Source organism: Aythya fuligula, chromosome 21, assembly GCF_009819795.1.
Source record: "Aythya fuligula isolate bAytFul2 chromosome 21, bAytFul2.pri, whole genome shotgun sequence".
Classification (NCBI taxonomy): domain Eukaryota; kingdom Metazoa; phylum Chordata; class Aves; order Anseriformes; family Anatidae; genus Aythya; species Aythya fuligula.
The window spans coordinates 2,243,217-2,259,060 of NC_045579.1; the positions used below are offsets into that span (position 1 = coordinate 2,243,217).

The 15,844-nt window shown below is 56.8% G+C and overlaps 4 protein-coding genes across 4 annotated transcripts; 1 reads left to right on the top strand and 3 right to left on the bottom strand.

Annotated features, from left to right (window-relative positions):
• Positions 1–471: 471 nt before the first annotated feature.
• On the bottom strand, positions 472–1,655 carry LOC116497738 (group IIE secretory phospholipase A2-like). The gene is made up of 3 exons (XM_032201667.1): positions 1,453–1,655; positions 1,171–1,283; positions 472–623 (listed from the first exon to the last, which is right to left on the bottom strand). Exons 1-3 carry the CDS (start codon positions 1,653–1,655, stop codon positions 472–474), a joined length of 468 nt encoding a protein of 155 aa, XP_032057558.1.
• A 5,543-nt stretch (positions 1,656–7,198) lies between these two features.
• Positions 7,199–8,123, bottom strand: LOC116497709 (basic phospholipase A2 homolog). Its single transcript, XM_032201629.1, has 4 exons — positions 8,095–8,123; positions 7,639–7,803; positions 7,402–7,508; positions 7,199–7,323 (listed from the first exon to the last, which is right to left on the bottom strand). Exons 1-4 carry the CDS (start codon positions 8,121–8,123, stop codon positions 7,199–7,201), a joined length of 426 nt encoding a protein of 141 aa, XP_032057520.1.
• Positions 8,124–9,622: 1,499 nt separating this feature from the next.
• LOC116497489 (phospholipase A2, membrane associated-like) lies at positions 9,623–10,911 on the bottom strand. Its single transcript, XM_032201228.1, has 4 exons — positions 10,875–10,911; positions 10,213–10,357; positions 9,963–10,069; positions 9,623–9,768 (listed from the first exon to the last, which is right to left on the bottom strand). The coding sequence occupies exons 1-4, from the start codon at positions 10,909–10,911 to the stop codon at positions 9,623–9,625; spliced, it is 435 nt and encodes a 144-aa protein (XP_032057119.1).
• Positions 10,912–12,361: 1,450 nt separating this feature from the next.
• Positions 12,362–15,757, top strand: UBXN10 (UBX domain protein 10). Its single transcript, XM_032201476.1, has 2 exons — positions 12,362–12,387; positions 13,635–15,757. Exon 2 carries the CDS (start codon positions 13,650–13,652, stop codon positions 14,493–14,495), a length of 846 nt encoding a protein of 281 aa, XP_032057367.1. The 5' UTR covers positions 12,362–12,387; positions 13,635–13,649; the 3' UTR covers positions 14,496–15,757.
• Positions 15,758–15,844: the final 87 nt, after the last annotated feature.

A 15,844-nucleotide genomic window follows, 5' to 3' on the forward strand; every position in this document is an offset into this window, starting at 1 on the left:
CTCAAAAATGGGGGTGCAAGAAGAAGCCACCCCGAAACCCCTGTGATGCTGGAGGAGCTGCTGGCAGTGCCCTAGTAAGTACTAATTGCTTAAGGAGTCAATTTGTGAGCAGGATGGGGCCAGTTTGCACCCGTGGTCTGGTCGCCCTGGGGTGCTGGACCCATCAGGTCTCTGGGGAGAGCTACAGGTTTCCCACCCACCCAGGCACTGAGCCTTGAAACAAGAAAACACATTAGATGCATTTAGAAATTGTCTTTGAAACTTATTTTTATTTGAAGAAATCTTTTTTTTTTTTTTTTTTTTTTTCCATGATGTATTGAGTTACAAGGAGTGGGTGGGCTTTCCTTGCGCGCAGGTTCAGGGTCTGGCCTCCAAATGACATTTTGGTGCAGCCGGGGCCAGAGCTGTGCCTTACTCCATCTCACTGCAGGAGAAGAAATCAATTTAGAGCATTTCCATTTGATTTCAAGGCTAGCTTCTGTAGCAGCTGGGACTTGAGCCCTTGCACCGAAGGTTCGAGTAATTGCTGTAGCGTTTGTTGTAGGTCCTGAGGGTCCTCTTGAAGCACTCTGCTGCTGCCTTGTCACACTCACAGGCTATTTTTTCGCAGGTAGTCCCAGCTCCTTGGAGGGGGGGGGGAGAAAAAGGAGCAAGAGTTGGAGGTTATCTTTTGAATCATTCCCACTGGCATACGTAGCCATCAACTCCGGGTAGTCAGCCCTCCTGCCACCATCCTACCCCGGTGCACAGAGTGGCTACAAACCAAGCATGACCCCAGGGGGAGCTTTTAATTTCCTTTACATCTAGCTCTGTATAGATACTTGTCCTGGTCATGAGGACGTGCTTCTTTTTGATTTGCCCCCCCCCCAAATGGCAGTGTTTGTTCTGGGTGGATGGAAGGATGATCAGGAAGTTGGGGTGACAGCACCACGTCCCCGTCCAAGTCAGGTCACTTCAAGTGTTCTGCATCCAGCTTGGTCACATTGTTATCTACCCCCTACAGAAGGGCAACCCCCATCCTTTGGGAGGTCTCCTAGCTCTAAACTTCACCATTATTTGCATTATTCCTGGCACCTTTCCCCTCTTTCCACCCCCTCCAGGTTGATCTAAAGGACACCAAGGAAAAGAGGTTCCCCGAGAGCGTGGCTTTGGCCTCGCGCTGTCTCTTACCGCAGACAATCTGGCTTCCCCGGGTAGAGTATTTGTAACTGACCAGGACAGGATTACAGCCAGGGGATAACAATTTCAACCTGCCGTAGCAGCAGTCGTGGGCATGGCAGCACCTGGTATCACAAAAGGCACCGTGCCATCAGGGGAACAGCGGGGAGATCACTGCAGCGGCTACCACCCGGTGGCTCCTGCAGTGCCTGCTCCAGCTGCACCCTGGTTTGAGCTTTGGGAGGAGAAGAGGGCTGGAAGCATCCTCTCCATCTCCCCCAGCTCCTCACTCACCAGTCCGTCGCATCCAGAGGTTGCTTGCCTCCCCCCAAGCCGCAGTAGCAGCCGTAGCCATTGTACGCCAGCGGGTTCTTACCCGTCTTCAGCTTGATCATCTCACCAAACTGAAACGCGTTGCCATCCACGTCCACGGGGACCAGCCCTACGACTGGAGACCTGCTGTTAGGAGCACCAGAACAAAGCCCCCACCCGACCATTCGCCCCAAAACCGCCCGAATTATGGTGGATTTAGGGAAGCTGTTATCACCCTGCTGCCTCCAGGGGGTACTTACGGCAGACGAGGAGCACCAAGAGCTTCATGGCTGGCGGCGAGCAGCTCTGGAGTGGGGTGAGCCTTCGGGTCCTGCACCTTAGGGTGCGCTCAGCTGCACCTCTTATAGCCAACGTGTGCCCGCTCAGCCTGGCTCCTCCTCTGTTGTCTCCACAGCGGGCAAATATTGACAGTCCTCGCCACATCGGTCCCGTTACGTGTGCAAGCTGCTCTCTTCTTTGATGGGGGCCTGCTCGGATGCAAATCCCTTTCTCGGAAAAGTCGGGGCGCCCTTTGATGGGAGGTTTGGGTGGACTGGGATGAGTTGGGTCAAGCCTGTGCACAGCTCTGGGTATCTCAGCGCCCTGAACAAAATGGGAAAACTCGAGGGAAAAGAGCAGCAATATGGTTCCTGGATGGCTGTTAGGTTTTTTGATGTCTTGGTTAGAAAGCTCCATGCTGTGTCTTACTGGTTGCCATAATTACTCACTTGGGCAGGGAAAAAACACAACCAGTGCAAAGCATCCCCCTCCCCTGTTTTTTTTTTTTTTTGTGCAACTGGGAGCTTGCTGGTGCCCAGATGCCCCTTGCCAGATCAGCCTCCAGGCAAGGAAAAAAAAAATGTGAGTGGTATATAATGGAAGGCTGATAAAGGGGGTGATGGTGTCATTGGCTTGGAGGGAATCTCTAATGAGGTGATGCCCAAAGACCATTTTAGCCATTTTTTCTGGCGCAGAGGTTGCAGATGCCCAGTGTCGTGTGCCTCGCGGAGCACTTTGCCAGAAACCCCGGCACTGAGACAGGGAGAGGAAATCCCCTGTCACTGAAACTGAGACAGGGAACGAGGATGTGGCTGCGTGGATATCAGAGGGATGGTGAGAAAAAGGAACTGGGCTCAGGGCCTCAGCAAGTCTCTCTTCCCTGCCTGGTACTTGTCTTCCCATGCCCAGATGAGGCTGGGCCTTGCTCATGGGGTTTTTGCCCCTCCTGCAGCACCACAGCCTCAGCTTTTGCTGAATTTACACACACGTTTACACAAAGTTGCCTCTTTTCACACCGTGCACCAATTCCAGCACTGCCTCCAGCGCTTTTGCAGCCCCATTTATTGCACCTGAGGTAACAGAGCAGCCCCTGGAGCCTGAAATGAGCTGATCTGTACAGCCAGATGTCCGAGCAGAAAAATACATAGAAAGTTAAAATTAATCCAGAATTTAAATAGAGAGCGAGCATGTTTCGGCTCATCCTGGTGTGCAATCTGTCTGCTCGAGCGCCCCTGTCCCATCTCGGCAAGGATTTGATCCTTGATTTACGCCCTGCAAACAGCAGCTGCTCGGCACGGGGCTGCGCTCTCCTTCCTGGTGGGTGCTCGTCCACCCCCCAGGCTAAACACCGGGCGCCTGGTTCACAGCTGGAGGGAAACCTTTCTGGTTTGAGGGACACTTCCTTATTCGAGGGGTGCTTCCCGATTTAAGGGATACTTCCTAGTGCGATCGAGGTCAGCTCTGGGGCAAGCCGGGGTGGGAATTGCAGCTGCCAATGGCCAGGGCACAGCAGAGCATCCTCCAGCCCCAGAAAAACCCCCTTTTTGTCCCCATTTTTGGGGTTGTGTTTCACTGCAGAGCCCCGTGGCAGCTTGCAGTGCTCTCCAAGTCCTCGGAGGAGGTGAGACCAGCAGAAAACCTGCATCACTGGGATGCTTGAGGCAGGAGGAAGCAGCCACAGCCTAAGCTGCCTTTTCCTAGGGGACGTGCTGGGGGTTGTTGCAAAATAAGGCCGAAACATTCTTTTCTGGTGAGAAAGATGTTTTGCTCTGTTCCGAAAGTTAGGCAAGCGTGAGCTCCCTGGCTGTCCCAGGGCAGCAAAGCTCATCGGCACCCAGCCCTCCTGCGTCTTTGTGCCTGTCCCCAGCCTTTCACAGCAGCTTCCAGCCCTTCTGCCTGGAGGCAACTGCAAATTTCGGGAGCCTGGAGGCTGGGACCGAAGCCATGTGGTTGCTGTTGAAGTAACCTTCGCCTGGCAGAAATTGGCACGTGTTTTATTCCAGCAGTGCCTAAACCCTCGTGCCGTGCCTCACCTGGTGAGACCAGGCACAAGCCAGGCAAAGGCGAGCTCTGAGCCGTTTGGAAACGCTGCTGCAGGATGCGAGAACCTCCTGCTGTCAGTGTTAAATCAGGGGCTCCAGGCATCGGGGGTGATGTTTGACACAGGCTCTGGGCTCTGCTGCTTGGCTCCACTTTTAGGGTTTGGGTATTTCAGCAGGAAGCCCTGCGCACAGGTGAGTTTCTCCCCGGTGCCAGGCGTTGTCACTGGGTACAGCGGAGTCGCAGCACAAATAGGACCAAAGCTTTTTGCTCTCTGGCTTTATTTTGGAATATTTATTCTGGAATACTTGGAATATTCAAAAATATTTTATATCTTTTATTTGGAATATTTATTTTAGTTTCATTCTGCAATGAAGCAAAGAGCTGGGGGAGCCGCGACGTTTCCGTGCAGCGACTTGCGCGTGGGGAGCTGGAGCCAAAGGGGACAAATTGCCAGCTTGTGCTGGCTTCCATCATCTCGCCCTTCACTGAGACAAGGCGCAGGTGTCCCGCTCCTCCCTTGTTTTTCTGAGCAGAAATATCGCATCTGTGCAGCTCTCCCTCCCCGGATCCAGTGTCTGATGACGCAGCTTCGCACGAGGGCGGCTTTCCTCCTGTCGAAGCCAAAACAAAGCCCCGAGGAAGAGGGTTGGGAAGGGCTCCTGGCGCCGTGCTGAGCCCCGCTCTGCTTACCAGCACGGAGGTGGGTTCGTGAAGGGCCTCACTCCATCAGCAGCGCCTTCCTCGGCCCTGGCACCTGAGCAGCGCCCGGCTGCGTGCCCAGCAGAGCCGCGTCGCCCGCTCGCATTTGCAGGCTCCTCGCTGGCACCGGGTCCCCGAGCCTGCGGGGAGCGAGAGGAAGAACAGCGCGGGGATGGTGCTTGGGGGATGGCTCCAGGGTGATCCCAAAGCTCAGCCACGGGACTTACTGCAGGCAGGACCCCCCACCTGGGGGGCGGCGAGGCGCTGGCTCTGTCCCACGCGGCAGCGGCGCGCGGCCAGCCGGGCGTAGCAGCAGGCACGGAGCCGGCAGCACCTGCAGCGAGAAGGAGAGCCTGGCCGCAGGCGAAACGCAGCCGTGGCTGCTCTCTAACCCGTCCACAAAAGTCTCTTCAAGCAGGGCTTTGCATCCCCTCCTGCACCAAGGCACCCAGGAGCTGCTCCGGGATGCTCTCCAGCCCCATCCTGCTTTTCCCCTGTCCTACACCGAGCCTCTTCTCAGCCCTGTGCCACCCAGAGAGCCTTTGTGCATCCCGGCTTTGGGACCACTCCTGACCCTCCGCTGCCATCCCAGCAGTTTCAACTGCTTGTCTCTGCCTCTCCAGGGCTGAAAGAAGAGGTGAGCACTGCCTCGCTTCCCCAAAAACCTGCTGTTGCTGTACCGGTGCGCTGAAGCCTTCGCTGCGTGCCCACGGCCCCATCCCGAGTCGCAGATGTGCGCAGTCAGGTTTCCCACCGTGCTGCCCTCCAGCCCCGGGGCGAATGCAGGTGGGAGCTTTCCGTGAGCAGCAAGCATGCCTGGAGCGACCAGAAAGTGGGATTTTATGAGTTAGGTACAGAAATCTGCCTCGGACAGCCGGAGCAGGGGATGTTTTGCAGCCTGGCCGCACTCACCACAAGCAAGCAGCAGGGCGAGGACCACCAGCAGGATCTTCATCTTCCTCTTACCCAGACCAGGGAGGAGAAACGACACCGCTCAGCAAACTTTCTTCTGAAATGAGGTCAAATCTCAAAATTTGGAGGGAGAAAGGCAGGGGTGCCTCCTTACACCAAGGGTGTAAACACATCCCGGTGCTGCCCCACCGCCCAGACCTCTCCCTGCTCCCGTACCGCCGCTCCTGGCACCCAGGCAGGACTGGGCAGCCACAAGCCGTGCCTGCAGCCCCTCTGCCGAGCTTCTCCCTTTAAATAACAGAGCGAGACGCAGCGTGCTGCCGCCTCCTTCCAGCACCCCCACCCTATTTTTGTCCCTGCAGCAGCCCCACGGGTGCCGGCGGTGGGCTGAGGCTGGGGGCTGCTCACCGGGGGACGGTGACGGCTCCGGATCCTCGCTGGCTGCCGAGTGCTGCCCTCCAGCTCCCGGCTGGAAGCCCCAAAATGCTTCCTCCGGCCCTGCACGCCGTCCTGCTACGCCCCTTGGCTCGCCGGCCAAACCCATCCTCTCCTCGCAGCCCGGCCTTACGCAGCCCAGAGCCCCCCAAGCACCCTCCCGGTGCCAACCCAGGGCTCTCAGCAGCCTCCTGGTGCACTCCCGGTGCTGCCTGCAGCTTATCAGTGCTTCCCAGGACACCCCAGTGCCCTCCCACTGTCCCCCAGTACCGTCCAGAGCTTTCCAGTAAACTCGCAGTGGCCCCCCGGTGCTGGCTAGGGACTGCCAGGCACCCTCCTGCTGATAGTGGCTCAATAATTTCCTGGGGCTCCCCAGTCCCCTCCAGTGCCCCCGAGGACATTCCCAGTGCCCCCAGTGCTCTTTAGAGCCCCCGTTGCCTTCCTGCTGCCCCCCAGTGCTGTCTGAAGGCTCCCAGTACTCCCCCCAGTTCTATCTGGGAGGGCACTGGAGTGCTCCAGACAGCACAGGGTTGTGGTAGGGGGTGTGCAGGGGTGTTATTGCAGGTGCTATAAAGCACTGGGGGCATACTGGGGGGTACTGGGTAGTACTGAGGTCCACATACAACGTACTGGGAGGCTTTAGACAGTGCTGGGAGGCATCAGGAGGGGATTGAGGGGCACTGGGGGGCACTGGGAGGCACTGGGAGCACACTGCCAGGTTGTAGATGGCATTGGTGAAGGTATTGAGGGGCTCCAGGCAGCACCTGGGGACACTGGGGGTGTGCTGGGGGGGTCTCCTGCCAGCACTGGAAGGCACTGGGTGGTTGGTGAGTGGTTCTGTAAAGCCCAGGGTGGTACTGGATGTGTGCTCAGAGGATCTGGAACGTACTGGGAGGCACTGGGAGGCCACGGGGGGGTCTTTAGGCAGCACTGGGGGGGAACCAGGAGGGTGCTAGGAGGCTCTAGAGAGATCTGAGGAACGCTGGGGGGAGTACTGGTGAGCCATATACAGCACTGAGGTGTTACTGGGAGCACTGGGAGCGTGCTGTAAGGGACCCAGTGGTGCGCAGGGCACCCTCCCAGTGCCCGATGAGTGTCCACAGAGCCTGCGACGTGCTCAGGGAGGGCAACGCTGGGCATTTACAGGGCTCGTGTCCTGCCCAGCAGCAGCTCACCGAGGAAACGGGGATGTTTTAAGCCCAGGATTTATTTTCACACCGATACAAACTCAACGCCGATGTGGCCCAGGCGGGAAGGAGCGCAGCTCAGCCCGGCCGTGCGGCTCCAGGCCCAAAACCCCGTTGGGAGCAGAGGGCAAACCCGAAGCATCTCCTCCTCCTCGTGCTGTCCCCAGCCCCTGTCACCTGCACCTGTAGCGGGGGTACAGGCGGTAGCGCTTGCTGTAGCTCCGCCGGCTGCTCCTCAGGCACAGCCCCAGGCTGCGGTCGCACTCGCAGGAGAGCTGGGCACACCAGGAGTCCCGATCTGCAGGGGATCAGCTCCAATTCTCATTTGATTGTATTTGGGGGGGGGAAAAAACCCCTTTTCAATGCCCCCACTTACGGCAGGTGGGGCTGCCGCCGTGCCAGCTGTAGCGGTAGCGCTGCTTCTTGGCATCGCAGCCGTGGCGCAGGAGGCCGTCGTAGCAGGTGTCGTGCAGCTGGCAGCACCTGTGTAAGATTTTTCGGCTTTTGGTGGTGTTTTTTTTTCTTCCCTGCTTCCCCTATTCCCCAGGTTTGCGGCCAAAGGTGTCCACAGGATGGTAAAATTTGGGCAGAGTGATTTTGTGTAGGTGCTCACCTGTCTGTGGCGTCCTTGGGCCGTCCGCGGCCACCCAGGCCACAGTAGCAGCCGTAGAAGGAGTAGTACAGGATGGCGTTTCTCCCGGTCACCTTTGTGAGCATCTTCTGCAGATCCCAGAGGTTCCCACCGGCCAGGGATGAGCCTGGGGGAAAATCAGCGGGGCTGACACCACCCCTGTCCCCCCTGTTAAAGCAGTAGCAGCGAGGATGCTGTCTCTTTGCCATCCTCCTGGTACCCCTGTGTGGGGTCTTCTGCTGCAACCTCAGCTTCTGTGACAGGGGAGACTTGTTCCCAGGGTGGGAGGGACATTGTTTAGGGTGTTGTAATGAGTTTCAGAAAGGTGGTGACAAAGGGAAAAGGGAAAGGAGGAAAACCCAGCAGGGCTGGCCCCCAGTGCGGTGTTGGATGCTTCTGGGGCCGCCCTGAGAGCCAGGACACCTACCCCAGGCAGACAGCAGGGCCAGCACGAGGAGGGAGTTCATCTTTTTGGTGATTCTGGACGAAGAAACCAAACCCACATCATTTCCCCGCTGCATCAGCAAGGCTCTCGTGGCGGGTGGCCTCTCCTCTCTGCTCCCTCGCCCAGGGGCAGTGGCGGTGCCTGGCTGGGGACGGAGCAGGGAGGCTGGGCCCGGTGCTGCCCAGACTTTGGTGGCGAAGAAAGGGGAAAAAAAAAAGCAAAATGAAGAGAAAGCAGAAAAAGTTGGAGCCCTCAAGGGATATGGCCCCAGCCTGGTGTCTCAAAGAGCCTCTCCTCTGCTGCTCAGCCCTGATTTTTCTACCTGCGCCTCCATCCCTGCTCGCAGCACAGCTTTTGGTTAAGGTAGGAAAGGGGGAAAGGGAATAAATGAAAGCGTTCCTGCATCCCTGCTTACCTTGGGGAAGCCTCTGCCGCTCACAGGGCAGTGGTCAGCCTGGATCCCTTTATATAGGGCTTGCTCCCCCCTCTGCTGACCCGCTGCCGGGCGGTCAGCTCGCCCCAGTTTTGCTGATGGGACTTTTCAGGAAAGGAGAAGGCGCCGTCCTTCCCCTTTACAGGAATGCAACCACCCCTGGCCCCCTGGTCGGTGCTGGCAGTGATGCTGGGGAAGCAGCAGGGTTTCCCTGCACAGGGCCAGCAGGGGGAAGGCAATCCTTAAATGCTGGCAAAAATAAAAAAAAAGGCTCGCCTGTGGAAAGTACAGCGTGGTGACGGCAACTGAAAGGGAGAATCCCCTTTCAGAAATGTCAACAGAAATGTCAAATTTTCTTAGCGAGTAAACATCAGAGGAGGGTCTCAAACCTTCTCCCACATTTTCCCACTTCTTTTTCCTCCTCTAAAAGCACCTTTCTGCCACACCTTGCCTGCCCTTCAATGCACCGTTGTGGTTTGGCTCTGGCTTTGGCTTTGGGAGCAGCCTTTTTGGCTGCACCAGGTGAAGCAGGCTCACTAGAAGGAAATCATTTTGTTGGCAGACCCCGGGGAGGTTTGCTTGGTGGTGTGGATTTGTCCCCATTTCTGAACGCAGAGCGCTGGGATTTGAGCAGCTCTGTGGTGGGATAGACCCAGCTGAGAGGGGAGTAGCTGAATTTTGCAGTCTGCATCACACCTGCGGCTTTTTGGGGCTGCTTTTGGTACCATGGAGCATCGGGCAGCTGGTGCAACAGGGTCAGGAGGTGCAAGAGCTCTCACCAAGCGCCACAGCCTGGGTGCTGCTGCTGCTGCTCCGTGGTATGACAGAAACACACCACAGAGCACTTCTCGTATCTTTTATTCACATTTTTATTTTACTTTTTTTTTCTGGGAAATTAGGTTAAAGGAGGAAGAAACTGAAAAGAAACAGTGATGTGTTTTTTGGGGAGCTGGGGGACCTCCTCATCCCACACAGCCTTGCAGAGCGGAGGGCTCCAGCTCTGCTCAGTGCCCAGATCACCCTCTCCTTTCCATGGTAATGAGGAAAACCACTCAAAACCCACAAACACTCTGCTCTCCCCGCCCCCTTCAGCACTGGAGCTTGCTCCCTCGGCATCTCAGCTTGAAGTAGAAGCGGTAGGACGGATTGTAGGACGGCAGAGCGCCAGCGAAGCACGACGCCACCGCCTTGTCGCACAGGCAGGTCTCTCTCTTGCACCAGCTCTGCTCGTTACCTGCGGGGGACAAATGCAAAGTTCAGCGGTGGATTTTCCAGCCCCCAAAGCTGGTGTCGGCTGTGGGAGATGCTGCGGTGGCAGGGGGGGTCTGTGGGCAGCCCCAGCACCCTGCAGGGCATCCGCCCTGCCCGCTGAACCCTGCTGGCCACTGCCACGCTGGGGAATGCTGCAAAACGCCCGCTGATACTCACCGCAGGTGATGTCCCCATCGGTGACCTCAAATTGGTAGGGGGTTATCAGGGGGCTGCACTTATTCTCTCGCAGCCTCCTGTAGCAGCAGTCGTGGGCACGGCAGCAGCTGCGGGAGACACCGTGTCAGCGTCACAGCCCTGCCCGGGCAAGGGAAGGAGCAAACGGCTTGGCAGCAGCACAAAGTGACTCCAGAATGGTGCCAAAACCCCTCTTGGAGCTGCCAGCGAGGAGCTTTTGCAGGGCACTCACCTGTCGGTGGCGTCCACCGGGGTGCCTCTGCCCCCGATGCCGCAGAAGCAGCCGTACCAGCTGTAGGAGAGCAGCGCGCTCTTCCCCGTGACTGCCTTGATCATGCGCTCCAGCTCCAGAACGCTGCCACGCGCTGGCTGTAGCCCTGTGGAGGGACAGAGGGACAGGGGGACAGGGGGACAGGGGGACAGGGGGACATGCTCACACCAGCACAGTGTTCCCCGTGCAGCACCCGCACCGTGTTGCACACCAAGCAGAGCAGTGAGTCTCACGGTGCTGCTCCTGTGCACATGAACTCTTCTCAGGGTGCCAGCACAAGACCCTGAGAATCCCCCAAACCACCTCTGGATTTTGTTTGCTTTTCGCAGTGATCGAATTTGGCCTCGCAGGAGGTAACAGCGGTCTCTTCACAGGCCCTGTCTCACTCGCATCCCTTGGCCGTCAGTGCCACATCGCCAGCATCAGCCTGGGGTTTGGCAGGTGACAACGGGCCCCAGCACCTCTTAAAATAAATATCAGCATGAGCAGCCCTACACAAGGCATTGCAGAGAAACTGCAACATTCAGCCAACACCTGCACGCCCCAAAATGTGCCCAAAGCCTGCGGGTTTGGGTGATATTCATGCCAGGTGGACGAGACCCCAACCTCACCACCCAACTCACCGCAAGCCAGCAGCAGGGCGAGCAGCAGATTCCTCATCCTGGCAGAGAAGGGAGCCGAGGCAGCGGGCAGCGAGCAGCTCCCTGGGGCTGTTGAAGTAAGAAGGCAATAAAATCCCACCCTCCTTACCCTGAGGAGCCGAGGCTTCACGGGTTTGCTTTATATAGATGGAGAGGGGAGAGGTCCACCCCCTCCTCGGTCCATGCATCGCGCAGCGGCTCCTTGTCCTCCCCCCTTACACAAAACCCAGACGGCCGCAGTGCTCCCTCTGAAATGATGCTTCTGCTCTCCAGGCAGGCACGAAGATCACCACTGTGGAGTTAGGTGGCTGGAGAGACAGGACACAAGTGATTTATGCCCAGAAGGTGAATATCTGGCAGGGCAGAGGTGTTTTTTTTTGAGTTTGTTTTTTTTTTTTTTTATGGTTTTTCTGTCCTGACATCAGGGCGCAGGAGACCCTCGGGCTTCCCATGCACGGGCAAAGGGTCTGTGAAATGAGATCATCAGCCAAGCAGGCTGGGAGCGCCATGAAAGCCCCATCTGAGATGCCTTTTGAGCACAGGTCATTGAATCACCGCGCCTGAGACATGATGCAAAGGGAGGCAGAGCGCCGGAGGAGATAAGGAACAAAGGCAGCTATCACTTCGGAGAAGCCATGGGGCCCAGAGCAAACAGACATACAAGCGGGTGCTATCGGCATGTGTATGCACAGCTCCACCCTTGGTAATTAAACGTGCTTCTAAGGAAATTTGGACATAAAAGAAAAAAAGGGTCACATGTTTTGTATTCAGAGGATCACAGAATGGAGGAGGATGGAGGCACCCTCGGTCCAAGCCCTGTTAATGCACCAGCACCCGCGCGGCACCACGAGGGCTTCCTGATGCCGGGACACTGGGACACGGGGACACCCGATAAATGAAGCCCGTATCAGACCCACACCATCATTTTGGGCCAATTTGTGCCCATTTCTGTCCCGCATGGCCCCGTGTGATGTGTCCCAAGGCAGTTTCTGTATTATCCCCTCATTTATTGCCCATTTCTTGCTTTTCTGAAAGGAGACCTGCCCGCCGCCATCGGCAGCCTGGCTCTGCCAGCTCTGAGCCAAAAAGCCCCCGGTGTGTTGCTTTAGCTGTGTTAGGGTGTTTTTTTGTTTATTTTTATTTTTATTTTTTTTTTTAAGGGTGCTCGTGGGAGTTTGGTGTTTATTCGCCCGGTTTTACTCAGGTGAGGCTGCTGGATTACACTGCTCTGAGGCTACTGCCAAGAAGGAAGGGGGTTAAAACCCGATCCCGAGCACCAACAGGGAGGAGGGTTCAGCGCCGCGCTCTCAACCGCGGGCCGCTTTTTGGGTTCAAACAGCGCGGTTTCGGGGACATGGCGCCGGGAGGACCAAGGCCGGCGGCGCTCTGCTCAGAGCGGCCGCTCCTCTCTGTGGTAGCGGGGCGGGGCCCGGCGCGCGGCCGGAAGTGGGGCGGTCGCCTTGGCAACGCGGCCGTGTTGGGCGGCGGGCGGCAGGTGAGGGGCGGGCGGCCCGGGGGGCTTTTATGGGGCCCTTTTGGGGCTTTTTTTGGGGTCTCTTGGGGGCCTTGGGTCCTTTTAGAGCCCTTTTGCGACCTCTTGGGGCCTTCTTGGGGTCATTGGGGCCCTTTAGGGGGCTCTTGGGGCCCTTTTCGGGTCTTTTGGGGGCCTCGGGCCTCTTGGTGGGGGCCTTTTAGGGCCTCTTGGGGGCCTTTTATGGCGCCTTGGGGCCTTTTGGGGCCCTTTCATGGCCTTTTGAGGGCCTCTTGGGGCTCTTTTGGGACCTTGAGGCCAGGCTACACACCTGGGGCTGGGGCTTGACCCCCCTCAGGGCCCGCTGCTCACTCCCCGTGCTGTGGGACTGCAGCACTTTGCACCCCCCCCACCTTCCCCTTCCATGGGCTCTGTGGTTTCCCCATCCCAGCCTCTCACAGCAGCACCCAAAGGCGACGCGTGCCGTGTTGGCACCACGGTGAGCCTCTGGCACGTGCAGTGCCAAGGGGTTCAAAGAGCCTTGCTCAGGAGAATCCCACCGTGGTGGCTTTGGGCAGGTTGGGTGGGTCGGGGGGTTGTTCTTTAGGCTGCCAGCACAACAGGGGATGTGCGGTAAGCTCTGCAGCGCATTCAGGCATTCCTCTTCACTGCCTCAGGGCTTTTGTGTCAGCGTTTAGTAAACCAAACCCCCCCCGTGTGGGTGCGAGGAGGCTGCGGTCAGTTGCCTGGGTGAGAGTCAGTGCTGCTGTGTGGGAGCCCTGGCTGGAGAGGGCACTGAACGGCCAAACAAACCAGCCACGGCTGCAGTGTTCCCACAGAGCTTGTTCCCTCCCTCCTGCATGTCATCAGACCATCAGGGATTTTTTTTTAAATGCCCAAAGCAGTCGGTCGTAACCAGAAAGTCCAGAGCAGGAACTTAATTTTTCGTCCCAGGAGCAGCAAAAAGGCCAGGTGCACGCATAGCTCATTCATCTCCCATTTTCACTTCGTCTCTAGTTTCGACAGCAAATGTTTCTGCTCTTTCCATCACAAACTTCCTTTGCGAGGGGAAGGGCGCAGCTTTCCGATGCCCTCAGCCTCAAAAACTTGAGGCGATTTGTGACCAGGCGTTATCACACCGCAGGACGCAGACAACAGCCTGGATTTTTGCTGTTGTTGGATGGCACCCGGCATGAAAGCCGCAGGGAGGTTAAATTCTATAGGTTTCGGGTCAGTTCCTGTAACTTTTCCTTCTGCTGCCCTCCCTGCAGGTGTCCTGGGAAGCAATGGCCACAGCAGCTCTTCTGAACTCAGCACCAGCTCACTGCTACGTCCCTCCGAGCACCGCAGCCCCTTTCTTTCAGCCAGTTGCCGCCGCCATGCACGTCACCCGGCCAAAATCTGCCAAGGGACGCACGAGGTCGGCCTTCAGTTACTCCGGAGCCTTCCCCTGCAGAGTGCCATCGTCACCAGCAGCTCCCCACGAGTTCGGGAGCAGCCCCAGAGCCTCGTCCACTCACCCGCCGTTCCCACCCGGCCACGTGTCGCCGGAGGAGATCCCCGAGCTCCTGCAGCAAGTGCCTCTGAGGAGCTCCTCCTCGCTCAACAAGTACCGGGTGCTCCCCTCCATCGGCAGAAAGGACGCGGCGGCAGAGCCGAGCAGCCAGCACGAGGCGAGCTGGGGGCAGGAGGGTGCTCAGCAAAGCCCAGCTCCTTCTGGGGAACGAGGATCTGCCAGAGGGCTGGCAGGAATTCACATCCCTGGTGAAGGAAACTCGTGTGCTCAGCGTCCCCCCGAGAAGCCGGGAGGGCAAACGAGACGGGAGAGCTCCTCGTTGTCACCCAAAAATTTGGAAGAAGCGCTGCAAAAACAGCCCCGGCTGCTGCTTGCCGTTCGGTCCCCCTCCGGTCAGAGATTTGAGCACTGCTTCAAGCCCACAGACAGCCTCCAGACCGTGCTGAGCGTGGCAGAACAGAAAACAGCAGCCAAATATGAGCGCTGCAGCATCGAGACCACGGAGGTGCCGCGCCGCAGCTTCCCCGACCTCAGCCGGACCCTGCAGGAGTGCGGGATCCTCCCCAGGTCCGTGCTGTGCATCCGCCAGGCCGAGCGGCACGAGGCAGAGCTGTGAGTGCTCTGTGTGGCGGGATGCCTCGTGTCTCAGCCACCGCAGCATCTTCTGGAGCTTGCTGAGTTCCAGAAGCTTCCCTGGGAGCTGCCTCGTGTACATTAAAGGCCGCGTGTTGAAATCCCACCTCGCGTGTACGTACCCGCTGCCCATTGACGGATCTTTTTTTTTTTTTTCCATGCGTGTGATTACAAGTTCCTTCAACAGCCGCCAGCCTTTGGCCTTTTCGGTTTCTGAAACTGCTGATTTTTCGTCTCTGGAGGTTGTTCTCTTCTCAGAGCAGGAGGCCTCTTCCGTGTCCTTGTCGTTTGTTTCAGGAAGGTGCCACTTCCCAGCGGGGATGGCGTATCTGGGAAGACAGAAACAGAACTGGTTTGCCCTGTGGTCATCTCCAGCAGCTTCAGCGACAGCCTCGGCAGCCTCCGACGCCTCAAGAGAGGCTGTAGCTGAGGTCAAACCCCTAAAACCACCTGAAAATAACAGCAAGGATGCACTGGGGCTAGCAGATGATTGCCAAGTATTAAAACATGCCTGTGAGGGCTCGGCTACTGATGGAAAAACTCCGCGCAGCTTTTAAGTGTGGCTATGTCACCCTTTTAAGAACAAATAGCTGCTTTTTGGTTGTGTTGACTGAGCAGCAGGGCCTCCTCCTTCGTTTTTCTTCTCTCATTGAGCTCCTGTGACTCGTAGCTAAGAGCAGGTGGGTTGTCAGGATGGGATGATGCAGAATACTCCATTTTCACTGAAACGAGGTGGTCTCCAAGTCTAGCAAGTGCTGCTCTGGGGGTGTTTGCTCATTCAAAGTATTAATTGGTTTTGACCGAGGACTTGGCTCACCCAGCAGACCGTGCTGTTACCAAACCGCTGTGGCTCTTGCAGAGGGGAGTTCATTAAAGACTGACAGGGTAACTTGGCAGGTTTGGGGGTAAATACAACGTGTGTGTGCTGAAAAAATGGGTTTCTGTTGGAAATTCTGATGGTTAAAGGCAATAATTACAAAAAGAAATGGGCAGCTAGCCACACGGTTTGAATATTGCGAGGTAAAGCCACATTTTTTTACATCAGTATATGTACATCAGTACAATGACCACTCTTGCTGTCAGGAAGAGGACTGTTTTGCAGGAAAGCTGAGCAGCCACTACGTCACCACACTTAAACCAGCCTTAAAAATGTGGATTTCCCGGTACTGGCACCTGATTTTATGTATGTTTATTGTTTCTGCTTTCAGAATATTTTCATAGCGTGTGAGTAAAACTAATAAAACCTTTTTGGCTAAAAGTTGAACTGAAAGTGATTTCTCTGGAACTGAAAATGCTTTTTTCTGGACGTTTAGCATTGTCTTAAACAAGGAA